The sequence below is a fragment of the Gobius niger genome (genome assembly GCF_951799975.1).
Source record: "Gobius niger genome assembly, chromosome: 15".
Lineage (NCBI taxonomy): Eukaryota > Metazoa > Chordata > Actinopteri > Gobiiformes > Gobiidae > Gobius > Gobius niger.
Genome location: NC_136866.1, coordinates 30344291 through 30362727, shown reverse-complemented (window position 1 = coordinate 30362727; position 18437 = coordinate 30344291). Strand labels below are relative to the sequence as shown.

Genomic DNA, 18437 nt, shown 5'->3' with positions numbered 1-18437 from the left:
TTTTTCATCATATGTTCATTTTTTCATCAACTTTTTGTCCATTTTTTGTCTAAGTTTTCTCACTTTTTTTGTCACATCTTCATTGTTTTCGTCAATTTTTTTGTCCATTTTTTCATCTTTTTTGTCCATTTTTTGTCCATTTTTTGTCCATTTTATGACAGTTTTTTGTCTAAGTTTTCTCACTTTTTTCAGATCTTCATCATTGTTTTCGTCTCAGTTCTGTCGCTATTTTCTCACCTTTTTTCCACCTTTTGGATTGGGGTAAAGCCAACCTGGAGAGAATGTGCTCGGTTCTGGCGGGAGTTTAGGGGTTAAGAACCTCTGAGCCTTTAGACACGCCCCCTCCACACGCTGTCTGTGGCATCAGTGGGGAGGGGGTTCTGCTGAGGAGCAGTGGTTGGTTACTCGGCTGGTGACCAAAGCTCGGAGGCGTCTCCAGGAGGAGGGGGCGTTCCTAGGAGGACTCAGGCAAACCTATCCCTAAAATGGCCGCCATCAGAGTTTTTACAGATTACTCAGAAATACGTGAATGTGCCAAGGCAACACTTCAGCCATGTTTTTAATGAGGGAGTGACAGAATAACAGGATGGAAAGCTTGAAAAAGTCCATTTTGCATAATACCCCCCCTTTAAAGAGGAAAAAAGTCAATATAAAGTCCAGAGGAGCCAGGATCTGACAGCTTCAGGAACAGGGCCGCAATTAGTCCTTTCTAAATTTGACTGTTTCTGTTCACTACGTCACGATGCAGATTTTGGTGCCTTTTTGAGGCTGTTATGAGCATTATTTCATTTTGTTCCATGAGTCAAGGCTCTGATCGGCTTCATAGAACCAGGGTTATTGTCTCCGGTGTAACTGTCCTTCTGTCCCAGAGCGGCGGGGCGGCCGTGGGCTTCATCAGCGTCACAGCAGAGGTCAACGTCAGGAGTCTGCGGCAGCACTACCAGCTGAGGGAGCTAGAGGGCGCCTTCCCCAAGGTAACACTCACTACCAGCTGAGGGAGCTAGAGGGCGCCTTCCCCAAGGTAACACTCACTACCAGCTGAGGGAGCTAGAGGGCGCCTTCCCCGAGGTAACACTCACTACCAGCTGAGGGAGCTAGAGGGCGCCTTCCCCAAGGTAACACTCACTACCAGCTGAGGGAGCTAGAGGGCGCCTTCCCCAAGGTAACACTCACTACCAGCTGAGGGAGCTAGAGGGCGCCTTCCCAGAGGTAACACTCACTACCAGCTGAGGGAGCTAGAGGGCGCCTTCCCCAAGGTAACACTCACTACCAGCTGAGGGAGCTAGAGGGCGCCTTCCCCAAGGTAACACTCACTACCAGCTGAGAGAGCTAGGGGGCGCCTTCCCCAAGGTAACACTCACTACCAGCTGAGGGAGCTAGGGGGCGCCTTCCCAGAGGTAACACTAACTACCAGCTGAGGGAGCTAGAGGGCGCCTTCCCAGAGGTAACACTCACTACCAGCTGAGGGAGCTAGAGGGCGCCTTCCCCAAGGTAACACTCACTACCAGCTGAGGGAGCTAGAGGGCGCCTTCCCCAAGGTAACACTCACTACCAGCTGAGGGAGCTAGAGGGCGCCTTCCCCGAGGTAACACTCACCACCAGCTGAGGGAGCTAGAGGGCGCCTTCCCAGAGGTAACAAACTCACTACCAGCTGAGGGAGCTAGAGGGCGCCTTCCCCAAGGTAACAAACTCACTACCAGCTGAGGGAGCTAGAGGGCGCCTTCCCCAAGGTAACAAACTCACTACCAGCTGAGGGAGCTAGAGGGCGCCTTCCCAGAGGTAACACTCACTACCAGCTGAGGGAGCTAGAGGGCGCCTTCCCCAAGGTAACAAACTCACTACCAGCTGAGGGAGCTAGAGGGCGCCTTCCCCAAGGTAACACTCACTACCAGCTGAGGGAGCTAGGGGGCGCCTTCCCAGAGGTAACACTCACTACCAGCTGAGGGAGCTAGAGGGCGCCTTCCCCAAGGTAACACTCACTACCAGCTGAGGGAGCTAGAGGGCGCCTTCCCCGAGGTAACACTCACTACCAGCTGAGGGAGCTAGAGGGCGCCTTCCCCAAGGTAACAAACTCACTACCAGCTGAGGGAGCTAGAGGGCGCCTTCCCCGAGGTAACACTCACTACCAGCTGAGGGAGCTAGAGGGCGCCTTCCCCAAGGTAACACTCACTACCAGCTGAGGGAGCTAGAGGGCGCCTTCCCCAAGGTAACACTCACTACCAGCTGAGGGAGCTAGAGGGCGCCTTCCCCAAGGTAACACTCACTACCAGCTGAGGGAGCTAGAGGGCGCCTTCCCAGAGGTAACACTCACTACCAGCTGAGGGAGCTAGAGGGCGCCTTCCCCAAGGTAACACTCACTACCAGCTGAGGGAGCTAGAGGGCGCCTTCCCAGAGGTAACACTCACTACCAGCTGAGGGAGCTAGAGGGCGCCTTCCCAGAGGTAACACTCACTACCAGCTGAGGGAGCTAGAGGGCGCCTTCCCCAAGGTAACACTCACTACCAGCTGAGGGAGCTAGAGGGCGCCTTCCCAGAGGTAACACTCACTACCAGCTGAGGGAGCTAGAGGGCGCCTTCCCCAAGGTAACACTCACTACCAGCTGAGGGAGCTAGAGGGCGCCTTCCCAGAGGTAACACTCACTACCAGCTGAGGGAGCTAGAGGGCGCCTTCCCAGAGGTAACACTCACTACCAGCTGAGGGAGCTAGAGGGCGCCTTCCCCGAGGTAACACTCACTACCAGCTGAGGGAGCTAGAGGGCGCCTTCCCCGAGGTAACAAACTCACTACCAGCTGAGGGAGCTAGGGGGCGCCTTCCCAGAGGTAACACTCACTACCAGCTGAGGGAGCTAGAGGGCGCCTTCCCAGAGGTAACACTCACTACCAGCTGAGGGAGCTAGAGGGCGCCTTCCCAGAGGTAACACTCACTACCAGCTGAGGGAGCTAGAGGGCGCCTTCCCAGAGGTAACACTCACTACCAGCTGAGGGAGCTAGAGGGCGCCTTCCCCAAGGTAACACTCACTACCAGCTGAGGGAGCTAGAGGGCGCCTTCCCCAAGGTAACACTCACTACCAGCTGAGGGAGCTAGAGGGCGCCTTCCCAGAGGTAACACTCACTACCAGCTGAGGGAGCTAGAGGGCGCCTTCCCCGAGGTAACACTCACCACCAGCTGAGGGAGCTAGAGGGCGCCTTCCCCAAGGTAACAAACTCACTACCAGCTGAGGGAGCTAGAGGGCGCCTTCCCCAAGGTAACAAACTCACTACCAGCTGAGGGAGCTAGAGGGCGCCTTCCCAGAGGTAACACTCACTACCAGCTGAGGGAGCTAGAGGGCGCCTTCCCCAAGGTAACAAACTCACTACCAGCTGAGGGAGCTAGAGGGCGCCTTCCCCAAGGTAACACTCACTACCAGCTGAGGGAGCTAGGGGGCGCCTTCCCAGAGGTAACACTCACTACCAGCTGAGGGAGCTAGAGGGCGCCTTCCCCAAGGTAACACTCACTACCAGCTGAGGGAGCTAGAGGGCGCCTTCCCCGAGGTAACACTCACTACCAGCTGAGGGAGCTAGAGGGCGCCTTCCCCAAGGTAACAAACTCACTACCAGCTGAGGGAGCTAGAGGGCGCCTTCCCCGAGGTAACACTCACTACCAGCTGAGGGAGCTAGAGGGCGCCTTCCCCAAGGTAACACTCACTACCAGCTGAGGGAGCTAGAGGGCGCCTTCCACAAGGTAACACTCACTACCAGCTGAGGGAGCTAGAGGGCGCCTTCCCCAAGGTAACACTCACTACCAGCTGAGGGAGCTAGAGGGCGCCTTCCCAGAGGTAACACTCACTACCAGCTGAGGGAGCTAGAGGGCGCCTTCCCCAAGGTAACACTCACTACCAGCTGAGGGAGCTAGAGGGCGCCTTCCCAGAGGTAACACTCACTACCAGCTGAGGGAGCTAGAGGGCGCCTTCCCAGAGGTAACACTCACTACCAGCTGAGGGAGCTAGAGGGCGCCTTCCCCAAGGTAACACTCACTACCAGCTGAGGGAGCTAGAGGGCGCCTTCCCAGAGGTAACACTCACTACCAGCTGAGGGAGCTAGAGGGCGCCTTCCCCAAGGTAACACTCACTACCAGCTGAGGGAGCTAGAGGGCGCCTTCCCAGAGGTAACACTCACTACCAGCTGAGGGAGCTAGAGGGCGCCTTCCCAGAGGTAACACTCACTACCAGCTGAGGGAGCTAGAGGGCGCCTTCCCCGAGGTAACACTCACTACCAGCTGAGGGAGCTAGAGGGCGCCTTCCCCGAGGTAACAAACTCACTACCAGCTGAGGGAGCTAGGGGGCGCCTTCCCAGAGGTAACACTCACTACCAGCTGAGGGAGCTAGAGGGCGCCTTCCCAGAGGTAACACTCACTACCAGCTGAGGGAGCTAGAGGGCGCCTTCCCCGAGGTAACACTCACTACCAGCTGTGGGAGCTAGAGGGCGCCTTCCCAGAGGTAACACTCACTACCAGCTGAGGGAGCTAGAGGGCGCCTTCCCAGAGGTCACACTCACTACCAGCTGAGGGAGCTAGAGGGCGCCTTCCCAGAGGTAACACTCACTACCAGCTGAGGGAGCTAGGGGGCGCCTTCCCAGAGGTAACACTCACTACCAGCTGAGGGAGCTAGGGGGCGCCTTCCCAGAGGTAACACTCACTACCAGCTGAGGGAGCTAGAGGGCGCCTTCCCCAAGGTAACACTCACTACCAGCTGAGGGAGCTAGGGGGCGCCTTCCCAGAGGTAACACTCACTACCAGCTGAGGGAGCTAGGGGGCACCTTCCCAGAGGTAACACTCACTACCAGCTGAGGGAGCTAGAGGGCGCCTTCCCCAAGGTAACACTCACTACCAGCTGAGGGAGCTAGAGGGCGCCTTCCCAGAGGTAACACTCACTACCAGCTGAGGGAGCTAGAGGGCGCCTTCCCCAAGGTAACACTCACTACCAGCTGAGGGAGCTAGAGGGCGCCTTCCCCAAGGTAACACTCACTACCAGCTGAGGGAGCTAGAGGGCGCCTTCCCCAAGGTAACACTCACTACCAGCTGAGGGAGCTAGGGGGCGCCTTCCCAGAGGTAACACTCACTACCAGCTGAGGGAGCTAGGGGGCGCCTTCCCAGAGGTAACACTCACTACCAGCTGAGGGAGCTAGGGGGCGCCTTCCCAGAGGTAACACTCACTACCAGCTGAGGGAGCTAGGGGGCGCCTTCCCCGAGGTAACAAACTCACTACCAGCTGAGGGAGCTAGAGGGCGCCTTCCCAGAGGTAACACTCACTACCAGCTGAGGGAGCTAGAGGGCGCCTTCCCCGAGGTAACACTCACTACCAGCTGAGGGAGCTAGGGGGCGCCTTCCCCAAGGTAACAAACTCACCACCAGCTGAGGGAGCTAGAGGGCGCCTTCCCCGAGGTAACACTCACTACCAGCTGAGGGAGCTAGAGGGCGCCTTCCCAGAGGTAACAAACTCACCACCAGCTGAGGGAGCTAGAGGGCGCCTTCCCAGAGGTAACACTCACTACCAGCTGAGGGAGCTAGAGGGCGCCTTCCCAGAGGTAACACTCACTACCAGCTGAGGGAGCTAGAGGGCGCCTTCCCCAAGGTAACACTCACTACCAGCTGAGGGAGCTAGGGGGCGCCTTCCCAGAGGTAACACTCACTACCAGCTGAGGGAGCTAGAGGGCGCCTTCCCCGAGGTAACACTCACTACCAGCTGAGGGAGCTAGAGGGCGCCTTCCCCGAGGTAACACTCACTACCAGCTGTGGGAGCTAGAGGGCGCCTTCCCAGAGGCAGAGGAGACAGAGGTAACTTCACGGGACTGTGATGTTGTTACAGACTCACAAACACAAAGAACATTTCTTAAACTAAATATTGAATTGCTGTTTGGTTGAGACTTTGCTGTGATTGGCTAAAACAAGGTGCTCTTGATCCAATCAGCCGGATACATCCCAGTAAAAGTCCGGCCTCTTCATGAATTATTCAAACATTAGCCTTTCCATTTCCATTGCTCTGATAATGAATCAATTTGACTTCTGCAGGTGAGGAGAGAGGGGGAAACCGACCAATCAGGAGGGACGGAGGGGGAAACCGACCAATCAGGAGAGGCGGAGGGGGAAACCGACCAATCAGGAGAGGCAGAGGGGGAAACCGACCAATCAGGAGAGACGGAGGGGGAAACTAACCAATCAGGAGAGGCGGAGGGGGAAACCGACCAATCAGGAGAGACAGAGGGGGAAACCGACCAATCAGGAGAGGCGGAGGGGAACATAGAACCACTGGGAGAGACTGAAACTGACCAATTAGGAAAGGAAACAGGTGAAGCCAGCCAATCAGAGCGGTCTGGGGCTCAAACGGGCGAATCAGACGACAAGGAGGAGCCAAGCCCCGCCTCCACAGAACAGGTACTGCTTTGTAATGGACAGAGACGGTAAGCGTGGGTTTGTCCGGGCCCTAAAGTGCGTCTGTGCGGCAGGACCCAGAGGAGGAGCTGACTCACGCTCACAAGGCCTTCAGCGTCCAGTGCTTCACCATCCACAAGAGCGTGGAGTCCAGGTACAGGTACTTCTACTCGAGTAACATCACGAGGAGAAGGGCCTCACAGGCGGGACTTTGTCTTCCAGGTCTGTGGACTTCCTGCCGTACCTCTTCAAACTCTTCCCGGTGAGTATGTGTTGCAGTTTATGTGTAAGTGAAGTGAATATTTGAGTAATTTAGTATTTGCGTATCTTCTAAACAGCAGTTTTTTTAGGATCTTGTATATGTTTGAACCGGTGTTTCCCGTCAGGAGCGGGAGCTGTGCCTGTTCTCCGTGTCTCCTCTGGCCCCGGAGCTGCCTCTGCTGCAGACCTTCACCCGAGTCCCGCCTAAGAGCCTGTGTGCTCCTCCTCACGAGCTCTACGCCCTGCACCGCCTCGCCTTCAGGTCACAGTAAACCCCTGATCCGAGCTCGTTTCCTCCAGTTTGGTTTTACCCAAAGCTTCCTAAAAAGGCATCGAAATATTGTCAGAAATGAGGCGAAAACAAGGATGAAAACGCATGAAAAAAGCATCAGAAACGTGACAAAAAAACAACAAAAACATGCCTCGGGTTTTGCTGCCCCCCACAGGTCGGTGCAGGTGCGGCGGGCGGTTCCCTCAGACAGACACCTGCTCCTGGATTTGGTGCGAGGTCTGGACCACAGCGACTTCCTGATGAAGGACCTGGAGCAGTTCCACCTGACTCAGACGGACCAGGTGAGCGGCCAGACGGAACTGGACCAGGACTGGACCAGGACTGGACCAGGACTGGACCAGGACTGAACCAGGACTGGACCAGGACTGGACCAGGACTGGACCAGGACTGGATCAGGACTGACAGAAACAAAGACTGAGCAGTGCAAAGTAACAAACCTCAGACAATTAAAGGGTCAGGATTTAAGATGATTTCCTACACACTGTTTTATCCTCAGGGTAAAAACTGATCCCTTATAGGTTTGTATCATTTTAACCTCTTAACTCCCGTCTGAACCGAGAGCATTTTCTCCAGTTCAGCTTTACCCAAATCCTGTAGGCCAGTGTAACGCCTCATTTGAAAGCTAAGATCTACAAAACTCATGTAAATAGATCTTTTTTCATCTTTTTTGGGGGGTTTTCAACAGATTTTGTAACTTTTTTGTCATTTTTTAAATCAATTTTTTTTTTTTTTTTTTTAGTCATTTTTTTGGTCATTTTTTGTCTCTTTTTGTCACATTTTTTTGGTCTTTTTTGGACGTTTTTTTTAATGTTTTTTGTCAATTTTTTGTCTCTTTTTGTCACATTTTTTGTCACATTTTTTGTCATTTTTTCATCACTTTTTTGTCACATCTTCATTGTTTTCGTCTCAGTTTTGTTGCTATTTTTCCACCTTTTTTCCAGAAGCTTTTGGATTGGGGTAAAGCCAAACTGGATAAAATGTGCGGTTCAGGTGGGAGTTCAGGGGTTAAACAAACCAGTCTGTCAGGGATTCGTCCTTAGACACATCAGACTTCAAATCAAATGTGAAAATACGCCCGTGTGTTGCTCTGCTCTGGACCAGCTGACAGAAACAAAGACTGAGCAGTGGAAAGTAACGCAGTAAAATCCCCCGGCGTCTCTCTGCAGGACAGAGTTCCTCTCCAGGTCTTCGTGGTCCAGGCTGGAGCTCAGCTGGTCGGGGTCGTGGTCTTCAGGGACGAGCAGGTCAGTCATTTACACTGTTCTTTAGGATGTTCACAGTTAATATTTCTGTAACAGCTGGACCTATCCACATGAAACAAAGCCCAGCGTTTTATCCCTCGAATATTCTTCATTTTTTTCTACATTTTTCTCCAAATCTTTCCTTAACCCATTAACTCCCACCTGAACCGAGCACATTTTCTCCAGCTTTACCCCAATCCAAAAGCTTCTGGAGAAAAGCTGTGAAAATAGCGACAGAACTGAGACGAAAACAAGGGTGGAAATGTGAAAAAAGTGAGAAAAAATTGACGAAAAAGTGACAAAAAATGTACAAAAAAATGTACAAAAATTTGACGAAAAAAAAGATGAAAAAGTGACAAAAAATTGACCAAAAAGTGATAAGAATTTGATTTAAAAAAATGCGAATAATTTGACAATAAAGTAACAAAAAAATGGACAAAAAAAAATCGAAAAAGTGATGACAAAAAATCTGATGATGTGAGGAAAAAGATCAATTCAGTTTTGTAGATCTTAGCTTTCAAATGAGGCGTTACACTGGCCTACAGGATTTGGGTAAAGCTGAACTGGAGAAAATGCTCTCGGTTCAGGTGGGAGTTAAGAGGTTAATTCTTCCTCAGTTTTCCTTAAGTTTACCACTTCTATTTTTTTTTTTTGATTGTTTGTGTTCCCTGTCAGGACGTGGAGTACCTGCGCGCTCACTACAACATGGAGGACTTCATCTACTTCAGTCACCACTCGTACCCGGAGCACGCCGCGCTCCGCCACTTCGTCCTGCGCCGCCCGCTGCAGCACCGCACACGCCTGGTGCTGAGAGAGGCGCTCCGGCTGGGCCACAAGTCCTGCCTGTACCTGAGGGTTTATCCCAGACACAGCCCCGTTATAGAGGTGAGGACACGCCCCGTTATACAGGTGAGGACACGCCCCGTTATACAGGTGAGAGGACACGCCCCGTTATACAGGTGAGGACACGCCCCGTTATACAGGTGAAGACACGCCCCGTTATACAGGTGAGGACACGCCCCGTTATACAGGACAGGACACGCCCCGTTATACAGGTGAGGACACGCCCCGTTATACAGGTGAGGACACGCCCCGTTATACAGGTGAGAGGACACGCCCCGTTATACAGGTGAGAGGACACGCCCCGTTATACAGGTGAGGACACGCCCCGTTATACAGGTGAGAGGACACGCCCCGTTATACAGGTGAGGACACGCCCCGTTATACAGGTGAGGACACGCCCCGTTATACAGGTGAGGACACGCCCCGTTATACAGGTGAGGACACGCCCCGTTATACAGGTGAGAGGACACGCCCCGTTATACAGGTGAGGACACGCCCCGTTATACAGGTGAGGACACGCCCCGTTATACAGGTGAGGACACGCCCCGTTATACAGGTGAGGACACGCCCCGTTATACAGGTGAGGACACGCCCCGTTATACAGGTGAGGACACGCCGCGTTATACAGGTGAGAGGACACGCCCCAAACACAGGTGAGGACACGCCCCGTTATACAGGTGAGGACACGCCCCGTTATACAGGTGAGGACACGCCCCGCTATACAGGTGAGGACACGCCCCGTTATACAGGTGAGGACACGCCCCGTTATACAGGTGAGGACACGCCCCAAAGACAGGTGAGAGGACACGCCCCGTTATACAGGAGAGGACACGCCCCGTTATACAGGTGAGGACACGCCCCGTTATACAGGTGAGGACACGCCCCGTTATACAGGAGAGGACACGCCCCGTTATACAGGTGAGGACACGCCCCAAAGACAGGTGAGAGGACACGCCCCGTTATACAGGTGAGGACACGCCCCGTTATACAGGTGAGGACACGCCCCGTTACACAGGTGAGGACACGCCCCGTTACACAGGTGAGGACACGCCCCGTTATACAGGTGAGGACACGCCCCGTTATACAGGTGAGGACACGCCCCGTTATACAGGTGAGGACACGCCCCGTTATACAGGTGAGGACACGCCCCGTTATACAGGTGAGAGGACACGCCCCGTTATACAGGTGAGAGGACACGCCCCGTTATACAGGTGAGGACACGCCCCGTTATACAGGTGAGGACACGCCCCGTTATACAGGTGAGGACACGCCCCGTTATACAGGTGAGGACACGCCCCGTTATACAGGTGAGGACACGCCCCATTATACAAGTGAGGACACGCCCCGTTATACAAGTGAGGACACGCCCCGAACACAGGTGAGGACACGCCCCGTTATACAAGTGAGGACACGCCCCGTTATACAGGTGAGGACACGTTATACAGGTGAGGACACGCCCCGTTATACAGGTGAGGACACGCCCCGTTATACAGGTGAGGACACGCCCCGTTATACAGGTGAGAGGACACGCCCCGTTATACAGGTGAGAGGACACGCCCCGTTATACAGGTGAGAGGACACGCCCCGAACACAGGTGAGAGGACACGCCTGGTGCTGAGAGAGGCGCTCCGGCTGGGCCACAAGTCCTGCCTGTACCTGAGGGTTTATCCCAGACACAGCCCCGTTATACAGGTGAGAGGACACGCCCCGTTATACAGGTGAGAGGACACGCCCCGTTATACAGGTGAGGACACGCCCCAAACACAGGTGAGAGGACACGCCCCAAACACAGGTGAGAGGACACGCCCCGTTATACAGGTGAGAGGACACGCCCCAAACACAGGTGAGAGGACACGCCTGGTGCTGAGAGAGGCGCTCCGGCTGGGCCACAAGTCCTGCCTGTACCTGAGGGTTTATCCCAGACACAGCCCCGTTATACAGGTGAGAGGACACGCCCCGTTATACAGGTGAGAGGACACGCCCCGTTATACAGGTGAGGACACGCCCCAAACACAGGTGAGAGGACACGCCCCGAATACAGGTGAGGACACGCCCCGTTATACAGGTGAGGACACGCCCCGTTATACAGGTGAGGACACGCCCCGTTATACAGGTGAGAGGACACGCCCCGTTATACAGGTGAGAGGACACGCCCCGTTATACAGGTGAGGACACGCCCCGTTATACAGGTGAGGACACGCCCCGTTATACAGGTGAGAGGACACGCCCCGTTATACAGGTGAGGACACGCCCCGTTATACAGGTGAGGACACGCCCCGTTATACAGGTGAGAGGACACGCCCCGTTATACAGGTGAGGACACGCCCCGTTATACAGGTGAGGACACGCCCCGTTACACAGGTGAGGACACGTTATACAGGTGAGGACACGTTATACAGGTGAGGACACGCCCCGTTAAACAGGTGAGGACACGCCCCGTTATACAGGTGAGGACACGCCCCGTTATACAGGTGAGGACACGCCCCGTTAAACAGGTGAGGACACGCCCCGTTATACAGGTGAGGACACGCCCCGTTAAACAGGTGAGGACACGCCCCGTTATACAGGTGAGGACACGCCCCGTTATACAGGTGAGGACACGCCCCGTTATACAGGTGAGGACACGCCCCGTTATACAGGTGAGGACACGCCCCGTTATACAGGTGAGGACACGCCCCGTTAAACAGGTGAGGACACGCCCCGTTATACAGGAGAGGACACGCCCCGTTATACAGGTGAGGACACGCCCCGTTATACAGGTGAGGACACGCCCCGTTATACAGGTGAGGACACGTTATACAGGTGAGGACACGTTATACAGGTGAGGACACGTTATACAGGTGAGGACACGCCGCGTTATACAGGTGAGGACACGCCCCGTTATACAGGTGAGGACACGTTATACAGGTGAGGACACGCCCCGTTATACAGGTGAGGACACGCCCCGTTATACAGGTGAGGACACGTTATACAGGTGAGGACACGCCCCGTTATACAGGTGAGGACACGCCCCGTTATACAGGTGAGGACACGTTATACAGGTGAGGACACGCCCCGTTATACAGGTGAGGACACGTTATACAGGTGAGGACACGCCCCGTTATACAGGTGAGGACACGTTATACAGGTGAGGACACGCCCCGTTATACAGGTGAGGACACGCCCCGTTATACAGGTGAGGACACGTTATACAGGTGAGGACACGCCCCGTTATACAGGTGAGGACACGTTATACAGGTGAGGACACGCCCCGTTATACAGGTGAGGACACGCCCCGTTATACAGGTGAGGACACGCCCCGTTATACAGGTGAGAGGACACGCCCCGAATACAGGTGAGGACACGCCCCAAACACAGGTGAGAGGACACGCCCCGTTATACAGGTGAGGACACGCCCCGTTATACAGGTGAGAGGACACGCCCCGAATACAGGTGAGGACACGCCCCAAACACAGGTGAGAGGACACGCCCCGTTATACAGGTGAGGACACGCCCCGTTATACAGGTGAGGACACGCCCCGAATACAGGTGAGGACACGCCCCAAACACAGGTGAGAGGACACGCCCCGTTATACAGGTGAGGACACGCCCCGTTATACAGGTGAGGACACGCCCCGCTATACAGGTGAGGACACGCCCCGTTATACAGGTGAGGACACGCCCCGTTATACAGGTGAGGACACGCCCCGTTATACAGGTGAGGACACGCCCCGTTATACAGGTGAGGACACGCCCCGTTATACAGGTGAGGACACGCCCCGAATACAGGTGAGGACACGCCCCAAACACAGGTGAGAGGACACGCCCCGTTATACAGGTGAGGACACGCCCCGTTATACAGGTGAGGACACGCCCCGTTATACAGGTGAGGACACGCCCCGTTATACAGGTGAGGACACGCCCCGTTATACAGGTGAAGACACGCCCCAAACACAGGTGAGAGGACACGCCCCGTTATACAGGTGAGAGGACACGCCCCGTTATACAGGTGAGGACACGCCCCGTTATACAGGTGAGGACACGCCGCGTTATACAGGTGAGAGGACACGCCCCGTTACACAGGTGAGGACACGCCCCGTTATACAGGTGAGGACACGCCCCGTTATACAGGTGAGAGGACACGCCCCGTTATACAGGTGAGGACACGCCCCGTTATACAGGTGAGGACACGCCCCGTTATACAGGTGAGAGGACACGCCCCGTTATACAGGTGAGGACACGCCCCGAACACAGGTGAGGACACGCCCCGTTATACAGGTGAGGACACGCCCTGAACGGGACAACAATACTTTCGATAAACAGAAACAAGAAGAGAGTTAGCTTCTGGTTTTCCTCAGACTTCCTGCATCGACCCGCTGGACTTCCTCCTGGACTGTGCCGTTCCCGTGAGACCCCGCCCCCAGATAGACTTCCCCCTGGAGGATCTGGGCATCAACGTGCCGTCCAGCCAGATCACAGACCCACAGGCGAGTCACAACCAGAGGAGAAGAACGGGGCTGAGTGATATGTGGAGTGATGTGTGGACCTTTTTAATAATCAGAAACACGTAAAAATCCACAGCCTCCGTTCGCGCTGCACCTCATCAGCAGGAAACTGACTCTGGAGCAGAAAGTGACGGTGAACGCTCGGATCGTGGTCATCGGAGCCTCAGACACTGGACTGAGTCTGCTGCAGACACTCTGCTGCAGGTACGGACTAAACCGGGACTAAACCGGGACTAAACCGGGACTAAACCGGGACTAAACCGGGACTAAACCGGGTCTAAACCAGGACTAAACTGGGACTAAACCAAGACTAAACCGGGACTAAACCGGGACTAAACCGGGACTAAACCGGGAGTAAACCGGGACTAAACCAGGGTCTAAACCGGGACTAAACCGGGACTAAACCGGGACTAAACCGGGACTAAACCGGGACTAAACCGGGACTAAACCAAGACTAAACCGGGTCTAAACCGGGTCTAAACCGGGACTAAACCGGGACTAAACCGGGACTAAACCGGGACTAAACCGGGACTAAACCAAGACTAAACCGGGTCTAAACCGGGTCTAAACCAAGACTAAACCGGGACTAAACCGGGACTAAACCGGGACTAAACCGGGACTAAACCGGGACTAAACCGGGACTAAACCAGGACTAAACCAAGACTAAACCGGGTCTAAACCGGGACTAAACCAGGGTCTAAACCAGGGTCTAAACCAGGGTCTAAACCGGGTCTAAAACGGGACTAAACCGGGACTAAACCGGGACTAAACCAAGACTAAACCGGGACTAAACCAAGACTAAACCGGGACTAAACAGGGACTAAACCGGGTCTAAACCAGGACTAAACCAAGACTAAACCAGGGTCTAAACCAGGGTCTAAACCAGGGTCTAAACCAGGGTCTAAACCGGGTCTAAAACGGGACTAAACCGGGACTAAACCGGGACTAAACCAAGACTAAACCGGGACTAAACCAAGACTAAACCGGGACTAAACAGGGACTAAACCGGGTCTAAACCAGGACTAAACCAAGACTAAACCGGGTCTAAACCGGGACTAAACCAGGGTCTAAACCAGGGTCTAAACCAGGGTCTAAACCGGGTCTAAAACGGGACTAAACCGGGACTAAACCGGGACTAAACCAAGACTAAACCGGGTCTAAACCAGGGTCTAAACCAGGGTCTAAACCGGGACTAAACCGGGACTAAACCGGGTCTAAACAGGGACTAAGCCAGGGTCTAAACCGGGACTAAACCGGGACTAAGCCAGGGTCTAAACCGGGACTAAACCAAGACTAAGCCAGGGTCTAAACCGGGACTAAACCGGGACTAAGCAGACAAAGTGACTAAACTTTAGGGCCGTTTTCATTCCACTCTTTAACAAAACTCCACACTTTACAGCAGGGGTGCCCAAAGTGGGGCCCGCGGGCCAAATTTGGCCCGCTGAAACTATTCTGTTGGCCCGCCAGAGGGTGACCTACTTTTGCGCTGCATCTGGTTAACTCTCTTCCATTCATTCTCAATGGTAAATATGGATGCAGTACACTTTTTGACCACCAGCGTCAAATTGGGGGCGCTGTTTCACTCCTTTCCCAAAGTTAAGGAAACACTGTTGTGTTGTCTTGGTGTTTATCAATGCGTTGTAGCAGCAACTTTCACAGTTTTCCAACTTTTATTGCAAAGGTCGTTGACATCGACAAAAGTATATTTTAAAAATTGACTTATAAAAGAATTGAGGCTGAACTGACACTTTCAAAATAATCTAATGTGGCATTTTCTTTGAGTTAACGAATGAGGGAAAGTTACTGTAGGTGCAGTAGATGCAGGTGTTTGTTTGTTTTTGCACTAAATTGCTACAATGGTTGATTTTTTTTTTACTAACATTAGGATTTTGCCATAGTTACCATTTGTTTTGATACAGCATGTTATTTGCATAGATAGAATCAAATGCAAATGTAGGCTATCGAAAAGATAAAAAGTAAATAAATAATATTAAAGTAACTTTATAATTTGCAGTTATATGTGTTTTTCGTGCTTTTCATCGCCGTGTTTGGCCCGCGACTCACAGGCACTTTTTCATTTTGGCCCTCGGAGACAAAAAGTTTGGGCACCCCTGCTTTACAGGCTCCCACTCCTGACAGATTCATTGACCTTTGAACTCTCAGTAATCTACAGGATAAAGGAGCACGTTTGTTTCTCATGTGTCAGACTCAGGACAAAGAGTCTCCAGAGCAACCGGGCCGTAAACTCAAACCCAAACACGGCGCCTCGTCACTGCGACAAAGAGGAGACCGTGTTGTGTTTAATGACCGCCGTAAAGCCCAGCGCTCAGTGTGTGCGGCGTTTAATGAGCGCCTGCAGCGGGAGATAGCGCTGCCTTCACTGCCCCTGGGTCTTATCGCTCTCAGTAAAGGGACCAGGAGAAGTTTGACAAAGATGGCTGACAAGGATTTAGATGGATAACGTGTTGGTAAATAATGATCATTTTGTTTCAGTGAAGCAGAACTTGTATGAGGAAATGTTGGGCAGAAAAGTGATTTGATTTTTTAAGCTGCTGACAGGAAGTGACATAGACAGAGGTAAAAGTTCAGTTTGACTCATTTCCCATTGACATAACATGGTCGGCACGGCAACAGTTTAAAATGGTTTGCCTCGATCTATGTCACTTCCTGTCAGTGTCCAGGAAGTGAAACTGAAGAAAGTTAGGAACAGTCTTTAGCAAAATCTAAAATCTAATGTGTCTAATGTGTCAGATGCACGTTAAGTTAGGGATGCCCAAAGTTCCAAGCCCGGATAAATGTGTGGGGAACGGTTCAAACCTCCCTTAACCTCTTAACTCCCACCTGAACGGATCCCATTTTCTCCAGTTTGGCTTTACCCTAATCAAAAAGATTCTTGGGAAAAAAGCACCAAAAATGTGACAAAAATTCAACAAAAATGTGACAAAAATTCAACAAAAACTCAACAAAAATTCAACAAAAATGTGACAAAAAATCAACAAAAATTCAACAAAAATGTGACAAAAAATCAACAAAAATGTGACAAAAAATCGACAAAAATGTGACAAAAATTCAACAAAAATGTGACAAAAACTCAACAAAAACTCAACAAAAATTCAACAAAAATGTGACAAAAAATCAACAAAAATTCAATAAAAATGTAACAAAAACTCAACAAAAATTCAACAAAAATGTGACAAAAAATCAACAAAAACTCAACAAAAATTCAACAAAAATGTGACAAAAACTCAACAAAAATTCAACAAAAATTCAACAAAAACTCAACAAAAATTCAACAAAAATGTGACAAAAAATCAACAAAAATGTGACAAAAATTCAACAAAAATGTGACAAAAACTCAACAAAAATTCAACAAAAATGTGACAAAAACTCAACAAAAACTCAACAAAAATTCAACAAAAATGTGACAAAAACTCAACAAAAATGTGACAAAAATGAAAAAAAAAAGAAGAAAAAAAAACATACAAAAGGTGACACAACACAGCAACAACACGAGGAAAAGGGTCAGTGTTGTGGGTCTAAGCTTTCAAATGAGGTGTTACACAGCCAAAAGAGGACAGAATGCATTTGGTTTAGGCGGGTGGTATACACCATACACTACCATACACTTAACTCTGACTTTAGTAATAATCAGACTGAGCAACTTTTACTTTTACTGAAGTAATATTTGAAAGTGTCTGTACTTTTGTTATGAAAGTAAATACTTTGACCAACACTGATACAGGAGCGACACATTTACTTCAGTGAAAGTGTCAGATTCAAATTGTACTGACGCAAAAGTATAAAAGTATCCACGCTGAAATGGTAAAAGTACTACTCACAATACTTTTACCAGTTGACAAAGTGCAGTAGAAGTGGCCCATGTGAACCTCAGACAGGTCAGAGGAGGTCTGTAAATCCCCAGCGTAATGAGTGTGTCCCTCACTCTGAATAATCCTAATCCCGGGTGAGACACAGAGAGTCTGACTTTCTGTAATCCTCAGCAGACGCTCCAGCGCCCCGACACCCAGACCTGTGACCTCTGACCTCTGAGGAGGACACCCCCAATTCTGCACTGACCTGGAAGCACCACACCGTAAACAGCTTAGCGTAAACAAGAACCTCAAGTCTCTCTTTGATCCGCCCTGATCTTTTTTGCAGCCCTCACCTGCGCTTCAACAACCTCCGCCTGGTGTCCACGCACGGTTTCCCTGACGACGGGGAGGACGCAGCGGACTTCCTCTCCACCAGGTCAGAACCTCACACCAGGAGACGCTCAGAAGGTCCGTGTGTCCATCTGGGTCCATCACCGTCCTTCTGTTTTCAGCCACGCGTTCAGCAGCAGAGACCTGTCCCTCCTGCCCCGGTCCACGGTCAAGGTCGTCTCCGGGACGCTGGTGTCCATCGACAGGAAGTCCAAGCACGTCAAGGTGAGGCCAAACAGGAAGTCCAAACACGTCAAGGTGAGGCCAAACAGGAAGTCCAAGCACGTCAACGTGAGTCCAAACAGGAAGTCCACACACGACAAGGTGAGTCCAAACAGGAAGTCCAAACACGACAAGGTGAGTCCAAACAGGAAGTCCACACACGTCAAGGTGAGCCCAAACAGGAAGTCCAAACACTACAAGGTGAGTCCAAACAGGAAGTCCAAACACGTTAATATGAGTCCAAACAGGAAGTCCAAACACGTCAAGGTGAGTCCAAACAGGAAGTCCAAACACGTCAAGGTGAGTCCAAACAGGAAGTCCAAACACGTCAAGGTGAGTCCAAACATGAAGTCCAAACACGACAAGGTGAGTCCAAACAGGAAGTCCAAACACGTCAAGGTGAGTCCAAACAGGAAGTCCAAGCATGTCAAGGTGAGTCCAAACATGAAGTCCAAACACGTCAAGGTGAGTCCAAACAGGAAGTCCA

The 18437-nt window shown here is 52.0% G+C and overlaps 1 protein-coding gene across 1 annotated transcript in view; it reads left to right on the top strand.

Annotated features, from left to right (window-relative positions):
* The window catches only part of cfap61 (cilia and flagella associated protein 61), a gene marked incomplete at both ends in the record, with an annotated part of 42504 nt that overhangs the window by 6839 nt on the left and 17228 nt on the right, over positions 1–18437 (top strand). Inside the window, 13 exons of the mRNA XM_079572070.1 lie at positions 870–968; positions 6480–6559; positions 6628–6667; positions 6792–6928; positions 7113–7239; positions 8125–8202; positions 8875–9084; positions 10612–10734; positions 10861–10983; positions 13380–13508; positions 13603–13730; positions 17685–17774; positions 17851–18052. Of these exons, the coding sequence (XP_079428196.1) occupies positions 870–968; positions 6480–6559; positions 6628–6667; positions 6792–6928; positions 7113–7239; positions 8125–8202; positions 8875–9084; positions 10612–10734; positions 10861–10983; positions 13380–13508; positions 13603–13730; positions 17685–17774; positions 17851–18052 (1566 nt within the window). The remainder of the gene's footprint in view (positions 1–869; positions 969–6479; positions 6560–6627; positions 6668–6791; positions 6929–7112; positions 7240–8124; positions 8203–8874; positions 9085–10611; positions 10735–10860; positions 10984–13379; positions 13509–13602; positions 13731–17684; positions 17775–17850; positions 18053–18437) is intronic.